This window comes from Gossypium raimondii, chromosome 5, assembly GCF_025698545.1.
Source record: "Gossypium raimondii isolate GPD5lz chromosome 5, ASM2569854v1, whole genome shotgun sequence".
Taxonomy (NCBI): domain Eukaryota; kingdom Viridiplantae; phylum Streptophyta; class Magnoliopsida; order Malvales; family Malvaceae; genus Gossypium; species Gossypium raimondii.
Window position 1 is genome coordinate 17,783,467 of NC_068569.1, and position 10,587 is coordinate 17,794,053.

General features: G+C 40.2%; 2 protein-coding genes across 2 annotated transcripts; one reads left to right on the forward strand and one right to left on the reverse strand.

Moving 5' to 3' along the window:
- Positions 1-913: 913 nt before the first annotated feature.
- Positions 914-4,167, forward strand: LOC105769421 (glutamyl-tRNA reductase 1, chloroplastic). Its single transcript, XM_012590043.2, is given in 4 exon segments — positions 914-1,425; positions 2,343-2,584; positions 2,678-3,264; positions 3,266-4,167. Coding segments are annotated over 4 exon segments (1,653 nt in total). The 5' UTR covers positions 914-1,142; the 3' UTR covers positions 3,807-4,167.
- A 2,365-nt stretch (positions 4,168-6,532) lies between these two features.
- On the reverse strand, positions 6,533-9,953 carry LOC105769569 (E3 ubiquitin-protein ligase WAV3-like). Its single transcript, XM_012590282.2, has 2 exons — positions 9,043-9,953; positions 6,533-8,933 (listed from the first exon to the last, which is right to left on the reverse strand). Exons 1-2 carry the CDS (start codon positions 9,400-9,402, stop codon positions 6,993-6,995), a joined length of 2,301 nt encoding a protein of 766 aa, XP_012445736.1. The 5' UTR covers positions 9,403-9,953; the 3' UTR covers positions 6,533-6,992.
- Between the last annotated feature and the right edge of the window lie 634 nt (positions 9,954-10,587).

Here is a 10,587-nt window from a genome sequence, read left to right on the forward strand (position 1 = left end):
CATCCATTCTCTATTTAAATAATAGTGATATATTGATATGCAATTAAAGTATTATTATACACACAGTGGGAGCGGACTCGGCATTTGAATTAAGTTCGAATCTGGGAAGCGACATTGTTGGTTCCATAAAACGGATAAAAACACTTATAATTATACATCAATCTTTATTATACTCAAGCTCGTGTTCTTCTTGTTATTATAACAGTAGACATGTCAATTTAGTTAAAGTTAAATTAAGTGTATGAAATAATATTTAAATGTAGATTAATTTATTGAAGTATAAAAAATAAAATTGTAGGATAGTCCAAGTTATTGTAAATCACAAAGTTTACCAATTAAAGCATTAAAAACCACTTTGATTAACTTGCTAAGAATAATGAACCTTTTGTTTGAGTACCAGATTATATTTAACCTGCTTTCAAATATATAGTACTTCACTTGAAATTGAGGTCTAATATTATAAAAAAAGAATTGGTTCATAACAAATTAAAAGTTGATACAGTTAGAACTTAGGATCAAATATGATTAGTTTATACAGTTATAATCAGAAATTGGAGGTTCTAATTTTAACATTTAACCTCTAAAGAAAATTTTAAAACAAAAAACTAAAATCTTGCTTGATTAATGAAACATCAATCCAAACCACATCTGGTTGGAACAAATTGCAATAAGAAAAACGTTGAGAGGAAAATTAAAAATTCTTGCTCTCCAAACAAGTAATAATTAGTAGGGTGAGGAGAGGGGGACCCTATAAAAGGATGAAAATCGAAGGCAAAAGGAGTGTGGATAAAACGTGTGTTTCTTCAGCCAATCATATTTCAGAAAACAAAATCAGAATCCTCCAATCTCAATCCCAATCCTCCATTTTTATATCATAAGTTAATAACTCGAATTTTCCCACTTTTTTTTTTTTTTGTTCTTTTTCCCAAACAGAAAGCTTGAATTGACCCGACCCGTCAATTCTGAATTTTCTGCTTATAATTCCATACCCATTAAACTAAGTTCACCTCCAGCCTTTACCCTGAGGCCCTTTTTCATCCTTTTTCTTGGACAAAAACAAATACTTGAGTTCACGCTCTGTTCCTCCCTTTAATTTGGGTTTTCGGATCGTGAGCTTTCGGGTTTTTTCTCTCTCCAAAACAATGGCGATTTCTTCGACTTTTTCCGGTGCTAAATTGGAGCGTTTGTTGATCAATTCTTGCTCATCGCCCTCTGCTTCTTCTTTGCGGGCTTGTTCTCTTTCTCACCAGCAAATGAAGGCTTTTTCCAAGCCTAATCGTGGAAGAAAAGCTTTGGCTCAGAGGACTGGTGGAGTTAGATGTGAAGTTGCTCAATCCGACGCCATTAACGAAGGCGATAAAATGGATCCTTCCAAGGCTTCTGCACTCTCCGCTCTTGAACAGCTCAAGACTTCCGCTGCTGACAGTACGTTTACCTTTAATTTCTGCTAAATTTTCCTTCTTTTTTTTCTTCCTCCTCCACTTGTTTTGGCTGAATTTTGTGTTATTCAGTTTTAGATTGAATTGTGAATTTGTAATTGGATGAATTGCTGCTTAACAATGTGATTAGACTGAAAAGTTTCAATGTTTAGAAGCAGACATGTTTGACCAGTTATAATATTTAGATTTTTTAGAGCATCAATTAAATTAAAATTGTTTTATTTCTGTATTTGGTATATTTGTATAGTTTTATACTTTATGAGCTAAACAGAAATATTATGCAAAAGAATTGCTTTATTTCAACCTACTAAGCATGCATTTGCCTCTTTTAGGTGGTTGAATGGGGAAAAAATTCAAACTTTGTGCTATGCCTTGAAATATAGAACCTATTCTTTACTTTATATATACCTTGGAATTGTATGAATAAAACCATAATCAATCTCTTTTTTATTGAATTTGCTTTGAAGAAGAGGGAGGAAAGCTATGTTGGTTGAACTCAGGGGTGTCAAATATGGATATATGTCCAACACGGGTATTTAATTTTTTACTGAAGTCTTCATGTAATTGGAGGGTCCTTGGAGGATCATATCCCGATACTCTTGTCTGAGAATGTGTGGGACATGGTACTATCACAAAAACTGAAGAGTCGGAGTAACATGGAAGGAAATTGTCTCCATGAACAAACTCCTAATACTGATGGTTCCCTATTTTATGCCTTTACTGTCTGGAAACTTCTAGATTTTAAGAACAAAATCTTGATATGGGACCCTTTTATCTCTAACTTAGAATTCACTGTATTTAAGTCCCTTTTTCAGGTATTTTAATCAAATGTACATTGTATAATCCTTTCTGCAAAATATACATGTTAATATTCCTGAAAATCTTGCTATTGGTCCATACCAGGGTATACAAAGGAAAGGAGCAGCATTGTGGTCATAGGACTTAGTGTTCACACTGCGCCTGTGGAGATGCGTGAGAAACTTGCCATTCCTGAAGCAGAATGGCCACGAGCCATTGCCGAATTATGTGGTTTGAATCACATAGAAGAGGCTGCTGTTCTCAGCACCTGCAACAGGATGGAAATATATGTTGTGGCTCTATCGCAGCATCGTGGAGTCAAAGAAGTAACTGAATGGATGTCAAAGGTACATTATTCGTTGGACTCTATAGTTTGTGATATTTACCTCTACGAAAACTCCAAATTGGCAGTAGTTTAAGTAACTGCAAATTCGTTGCAGACTAGTGGTATCCCAGTTTCAGAGATTTGCGAGCACCGGTTTTTGTTGTACAACAAGGATGCTACACAGCACATCTTTGAAGTATCTGCTGGTCTTGACTCTCTTGTTCTTGGAGAAGGTCAAATCCTTGCACAAGTTAAACAAGTTGTCAAAGTTGGGCAAGGTGTTGTTGGCTTTGGAAGGAACATTAGTGGGCTGTTCAAGCACGCAATTACTGTTGGGAAGCGTGTTAGAACAGAGACTAACATTGCTGCTGGGGCTGTTTCTGTTAGCTCTGCTGCTGTTGAACTGGCTTTAATGAAGCTGCCTGAGTCCTCGCATGCTACTGCTCGAATGTTGGTTATTGGAGCAGGAAAGATGGGGAAGCTTGTGATCAAGCACTTGGTGGCAAAAGGTTGCACCAAGATGGTTGTTGTTAACAGAAGTGAGGAGAAAGTTGCAGCAATCCATGAGGAGATGCAAGGTGTTGAAATTATTTACAGGCCCTTGACAGACATGCTCGCTTGTTCAGCTGAAGCTGATGTGGTCTTCACCAGTACCGCATCAGAAACCCCATTGTTTCTGAAAGAGCATGTCAAGGATCTCCCCTGTCAGTTCTGAAGTTGGCGGTTTAAGGCTCTTCGTTGATATCTCTGTTCCACGAAATGTGGGATCATGTGTCTCAGATGTTGAAGGTGCACGTCTCTACAATGTTGATGACCTGAAGGAGGTTGTAGCTGCTAATAAAGAGGACCGACTACGAAAAGCAATGGAAGCTCAGGCCATTATTGCTGAGGAATCGAAACAGTTTGAAGCATGGAGGGATTCACTGGAAACTGTTCCAACCATCAAGAAGTTGAGAGCCTACGCAGAGAGAATTCGAGTTGCAGAGTTGGAGAAATGCTTATCAAAGATGGGTGAAGATATCCCTAAGAAAACAAGGAGGGCTGTGGATGATCTCAGCCGGGGAATTGTGAATAAACTTCTCCATGGTCCAATGCAGCACCTGAGGTGTGACGGTAGCGACGATCGAACTCTCAGTGAGACCCTTGAGAACATGCATGCACTTAACAGAATGTTTGGCCTCGAGTCAGATATATCACTTTTCGAGCAGAAAATTCGAGCCAAGGTGGAACAAAGCCAAAAGTAAGTGTCAATATAGAATCTCTTGCGTTACGACCAATTACACTCCCTCACAGTCAAATAAGAGGAAATTTTCCTCACATTGTCATGAGTTTCTAGTGGAGTAACTAATCTATTTAGGGTCCTTGTGGGGTCATCTTTCAATTCATTAATTTGTGCAATTCAGACGCTTGTGCTTGAATCTCATTTGACTTCACAGTCCTACAACATGATTGTTAGTGTTTTTTCGGCTTTGTAGTGTGCAGTATGAAGTGAGTTTGATCCCTGTATCATTCATCTATAGAATGTAAGATACCTATTTGAACAATATAAATCATTGTAATTAATTCACTACTTGTTTTAATATCAAGCTGAAATTCTCTGTAAAATTATTTATTCAGATTTATTTTTTCTTTTTTGTTAAGTGAACTGCATTGCTGATTATGACCCCCAAAAAATGATAGGTACGGTCTATAAACAGCCAACCCAAAAGTGAAACAGGGAAGGGATGGTTCTTTCATTGCATTGATAGAAATCTATCTAGAAACAAAATATTCCTCTATTTCTTAGAGAATCGTTGGTTTCACCGACGAACTACATGGGAAAGTGGACTGTAGAACCGGCAATATGAATATGTATTGGTTAGATGTACACCTTGGCTGTCTGAAATACCTGGCTGTTCTACTTGGCTTGCAATTTGTGAAAGACTTGGTATAAAGTATTTGTGTGATTCCCAGGGAATGTTAAAAAAAGCCATAAATGGAATCACTCTATACACATATATGGGCTTAATTCATTTTGTTTATCATTACAGGATAGTGGAGGTTGGGAATCTTACTATCAGGGGCAGCAATGGAAGTTAAATTCTGGGCTATACTAAGTATTTCTATTCATATGGGCTATGATCTATGGGCAAACCTGAAGTTACAGCCTAAAACACTCTGCCTTTGTGTTCTCAAACTTGAAGTTTAGTTATAATCCTTTTGAAAAGGTTGATTGGGAACCAAGCTGAGCTGAGCTGCAGTTGTCCATGGCTTGCACCAGAGGACAAATGAAGCAATATGTGGAGGATTGGGTGCAAACAGGTGCCTCCATGGCAGACAATTTTGTGACCAATGAATTTCTTTCAAAACCAAAAGGAAGAAGACATACAAACTAGGGAGGGTACACCTTGCCTGCTAACTAAGATAGTTTAATGGCTGATATATATCGTTATAGCCTTTGGAATCACACTGACAACAGTAAGACTCCAAAAGGGAACCCTGACTGTACAATAAGGTCCATGAAAACCACATGGTTCATCAAATATCAGATGAGAGATCAACCAATTATGGTTAGACCCCCCCTCCCAGCTATCGTTATTCACCAATAATGCTGACAGAGACTTCACACATAGGACCATTTATTTTTGTCATTTGGCACCAATTGATATTATCACCCAGGACAAACCAGCTATGAGCTTTGAATCCAAGGACAACCGAGCTAGAAAATGAGAAGACGTGCAGGTTTTTGTAACCACCGGTTCCCTTCTCCGTCATTATAATACCTGCAATGTTTTGGGTCCATGATGTTTTGAATACGTTTTTTGACAAAGAATAGCACTAATTGCGCTACTAAGAAGACTTGCAAGCTAAGGCAAATTGTGATTGGTTTGGCATTTTGGTTTAAATTGCATGAACATCATCTATCAGTTTGAAACGAAATACACTGCCAAATTCTGTTAACATGTCATACTAAATAAACAGCACAACGTAAACTCCTTGATACAAGCCTTTTTCCAATTATACGGCCATCTACAGGATTATATATTGGATTATGTTTTAACCTTGGCTAGGAGTTTGGAACTTTCCTGCAAGAATCTTTAGGAATTTGGGGGATTTGCAAAGGGACCCAAAATTGAAAAACATGAAAATCTTTTGGGTCCCTACTCCTTCCCCATTTCTAAGAGTTAGATCCCCTCCGACAAAACTGGACCTAAAGGGCTCTCTCCCTTCAAGGCTAATCACCCTAAGCTGCGAAATGAGGAGCTTTTTTTCAACATATGGAAAACCAGAAAACCCATTTTTTCTTAGTTCCAAAATTCAACAAAGGCTCACAAATTTTTCTATTTTTCTCCTCTTGAAAACACGTAACAAATGTGTGTACTTTATAACAATAACAAGTAAGACCCGTGTTCATAAAGCGAAGCAAACGTGGACCTTCCCTTCCTCAGAGGCTGCCCACAAGTTGATAGGATAAGGTATTACAGGTAAAAAACTCTTTTATTTCTGCTACTGCCCAAGGCTAAGCAAAAAGAAAGGAAAAGCGTTGTGGAAATGGACCCTACTTAAGGCTGGACACTATAACATCTACATCTATGCCGGTTACCATGTCTGATCAGATAAATCCCCGGCGTTTGTTTGTTTGTGGTTGTGAAAGTGTTGATGGAGACTCCGATCTGTGATAATGCAAGCTCAACAAGCTTATGAAAATCAACCACAAAACCATCAATTTTGCATTTTAAAAAACATAAAGTTTCAGGGTTAATTTCTCATGTTTTGGGCAGACCATTTTCATTTCCAAGCTGTATTAATATAATATATGGTTATCACATGGTATATATATAAGATACTCCAATTGTCAGGAAAAATAATAATGAGGAGGTGAAGCCCATCATATATATGTCAGAACTCTGAAACACAAGAAAGAAGGTTCAGTTGTGGTTATAATTCAGGGATCCAAAAGCAAAAATATAAAAATAAAACAAAGAGAATATAAAAAGAAGAAAATGATTCATTCATCATTTATCAATTCCAAGTCCAAGTTACCCCAATCATTCTTACACCATTTCCCACTTTTTTCCTTTTTCCTAAAGGATAACTTTTTAAACTACATCAAAATAATAAAGGATTAAAACCCCACTAATTACTCCATAAAAAAGCCAAGAAAACAGCAACCCAATTATAATACTAAGCATTTACAACTTTGTAAGCTGATGATGATGATGATGATGATGATGATACATACATTTCCCTAAACAAATTAAAATGGGGATTTTAATTTAGAACCAAAAACAGAAGAGTATTTTCCATTTGAAGCCACCCATCAATCAAATGCTTGAATTTTTAGTTTTTAGTTCATGGCAGAAATGCCCGCGCCGTCTGCTGCCACCAGCATGTTCCCCTATAATGATATAACTAGATTTTTTTAATAATATTTAAAAGGAAAAGGGCAACTAAAATCTAGCATTTTCGAAGCCGTGTAAATCGCTGACTCTATTCAACGACTTCTTCATCATGGCGACTTTAGCCAACTTCTCAGCCGCTCTCCAAGCCGAAGACGGCGTAAGTGGCTCTCCGTTTTCATCCATCACCACTGTCATCGACTCCCTTTCTCTTTCCCTTTCCCTTTCGTTCACCCTCCGTCGTTGGATTTCCATCATCTGCTGTTTCCTCCAATGCAATTCCGCCAACTCAACTTCTAACCCTCTGGCATACTCTTCGGCCGACTGCGAATTCGACTGCATCAACAAGGCTCGAGCCGAGCCCAACAAATGGTAAGCGCTTGTCAAGTCGTTACTGCACTCTATCAGCCTTCTCGCCTCGGCTATGGCTCGAGTCGAGATGAAAAAGAATCTCAACTGTTCGATTTTAGGAGCCGATGATCGAACGTCGTTGGGCCGAGGTACGAGAAGCGCTTGATCTCTGCCGTACACGACTTCTTGTGTGGCGGGATCCTTGTAAAGACAGCGAACGCACATCACGTGGCTGGATCCAACCGCCGAAGTTGGGACTTTCAGTTCCACGAGCAATTCCCTTTCTTCCTCAGCGTATAAATCGCCTAGCCGGACGGAGCCGGAAGTTAAAACAGTAGGCTTCCCGTTACATGAATAAACGGCTGTTATTTCAGCTGGTGCAGAGCCGGATGCGAAGCTGAGCTGGATTCTCAAATCTTGGACCACAACGCTCAATAACCCACCAACGCATTTGGCAAACGCATCCTCAGCTGGCTCATGACTGTACCCGCCGCTCTGCCCGAACCCGAACGCGTGAACCGGGATTTCAATGTGGGCGAAACGAGTGGACGAGGCGTGGCTTGAATGGTGCCGTTGATTGGAAGCGTTGGATTGGACTCTTTCATCCTGACCGTCGGACAACAACATTATGCTAGCAACTGGATTTCTTTCCCTCCGACCCTCAAGAACTTTGGTTGCCTTCCTCAACGCATCGCCAACGCTGGTTCCTTGACCGCAGGCGAGCCGGTCAATAATGCGCCGAGCAGCTCGTTGACCCTGAGCCGTCATCCTCCGCAAAGGCAATAACCGTTTCGAAGTAACCGAGAAAGCCACGATGGAAAGCCTATCAGCCGAGCCGAGCGACGAAATGACTAAACGCATGGCGCGTTTCAACATCTGGAGCTTAGCGCCGGTCATGCTACCGCTGACATCAAGAACCGTAACCAAATCGATAGGCGCACGATGAGAAGGGTCCAAATGCGACGTCGAATTGCTACTATTCCTCGAAGGAGCCAATATTTTAGCGGGGGGAGGTGGAGCCTTGATTTTCAAAGCCACAGCATAAGTTTCGTATCCACGGCCCACTGAAACGACCGCCGTTTCGGGAGATAATCTGACCTGGACATTCCTAAAATCACGGCCTTTGAACGAGAGTACATCATCGGATTTGACGGCGGATGAAGATTTGGGATTAACGAAGAACCCTTGGAACTCCTCGACGTCGTCGTCGTCTTCTTCTTGTTCGATGTTTTCATCAGCTTCTGGGATGGGAATAAAACGAGCACCGGCGGTTGGGGATAGCAATGGCTCATCGTCATCGTAGGATCTTAAATCGGACGGTTTGGCTTTGGGTTTCTGTTTGGGTTTTGGTTCCGGCTGGTTGACAATTCTGGGCGAACAAGATTCAATGATTTTTTTTTCTTCAATTCTAGGGGTGGTGTTTTCGATCAGAGGTGTGTCGTTTTGAGGAGCTGAGTTTCTGTGGATGGAGAGAAGAGGAACATCTTTCCAGGTGGTATTACACACCGGGCAAACGAGGGAATCATGTTTACGAACATGAGCAGCGATGCATGGGAAATGAAAGGCATGTGCACATTCAGCTGTGTAAATGGCAGTTCCTTGACCTGTCTTCACGCTGTTCAAACAGATTCCACAGCTACTCTGCCAAATTCAAGCAAACAAAAAAAAAACCCGAAACATCAGTCTTTAAGCCATCAAAATATTTAATATTTAACCACATTTTGACTGTCAGAATTTTGATATTGCTTACCCTGAACTTGAAGCTGTTACGGAAAAGTGAAAGCTTGAGAGGGGAACGAGGAGAGGAAGGATTGGAGGATAGAATTGGTTTAGGACTTTTAGTGGCTGCTCTAGGGGTGGTTTTGCAATGGAGAGTGGGACTTTCATTTGTGGAAGACGGTTCAACAGTAGTGCGGCAACGAAGACTGGGGCTAGAAACCGGTTGAGATTGGAAACGGGGCGTAGAAGGGTTACTTCCAGTAGAAAAAAAGCTCAGCTTGGCACAATTCCTGGGGCTAGGACTTGGACTCTGATGTTGCTTATCTATAACAGTGTTTTCAGGGTCTCTAGGGATTGTAGTGCAAAAGGCTCTTCTCCAACCCGTACCCATGTTTCAGTGCACTCCAAAAAGAGAAAAAAATGTAACAAGGACACTCACTCTCCTTTCCCCTTTCTTTCTCGTTTCCCGTTGCTCTTTTATCTCTTTATCCAATTCCACCTTTATTTATCTTTTACCCATAAGATGAAGAGAAAAGGAATAGGAAAGAAGGGTTTCGTTTTGATCGATCTAAGGTTGCGACAGAGGACAAAAGGGTAGGGATCAAAGCTTTAAAGATACGAAGAGCATGGGATCAAATACGACAAGTTAGTGGTATTTAGCTCCTTTCTCTGCCCTTTTTCCATTTCCATTTTCCATTAATAACACCCCCAAAAAGATCTGTGCAAGGCTTGAGATCTACTGCTCCTTGTCTCTCTCACTCTCTCTCTCTCTTTGAGAAACCCAGAGCTAAGCTTTTCTTCCACTGAATATTTATATCCATTGGAAATGGTAATTCGAAGGAATTTTAACCTGTTTAACCGGCACGTGTTGGTTGATTTTTCACGTTACCGGTCAACGATCACCTCCCTTCTCCTTTCTGTCTCCACCACGTTATCCCACCGACCTGTTATCTCACACCATGCCCTTTCATGGCTCCATGCAGTTTGAATACCGCTACCTTCACGCGCCATCTTGATGCGTGAACTGGAATCAAGGTGGTTTCTTAAAGTACGTGCTCTTCCTCCGCGTCCCCCGAGAGTATTAATGTTTGTCAGAGTTGAAAAAAACAAACCACCTTTGGGGGTTTATCTGTTATTCATGCATGATTCATATATCCCCGGTAGGCGCCAGGGGATATTATATTATATCATCCCTTATTATTTTTGCATGTTCTGCATCTCATCATACTTTTCATCAGTCCTTTTATTCGATTCATCTCAGCCGTTCATCAGGCTAAATGAATTTAATGATTATCACCATCATCACATATGATCTCAAGTCTTAACCAACTACCACCTCATCATTGAAACCAACAAGTATCAAACCAATAAAGTGCTAATCCACGGTTTAAGTAGTAGCCTAGGATGGCAGGCTAGAGTAGGTAAATCTTAGTGGTAAAAAATAAACACGGTTGATGTCAACAAAGAGCAGCCTATGGCAATGGCAAATCTTTGAATATTAATTACTGTATCATAGTAGGATAGTGAAACACATTGATTGCAACTGAAAAGGAATCAGAAAAAACCATATAGGACT

Bases quoted from the DNA above. Each gene is read 5' to 3' on its own strand.
- LOC105769569 (XM_012590282.2), bottom strand. From the start codon at position 9,402: ATGGGTACGGGTTGGAGAAGAGCCTTTTGCACTACAATCCCTAGAGAC. The intron at 8,934-9,042 runs GTAAGCAATATC...TGAATTTGGCAG, and splicing joins GTAACAGCTTCAAGTTCAGG to AGTAGCTGTGGAATCTGTTT.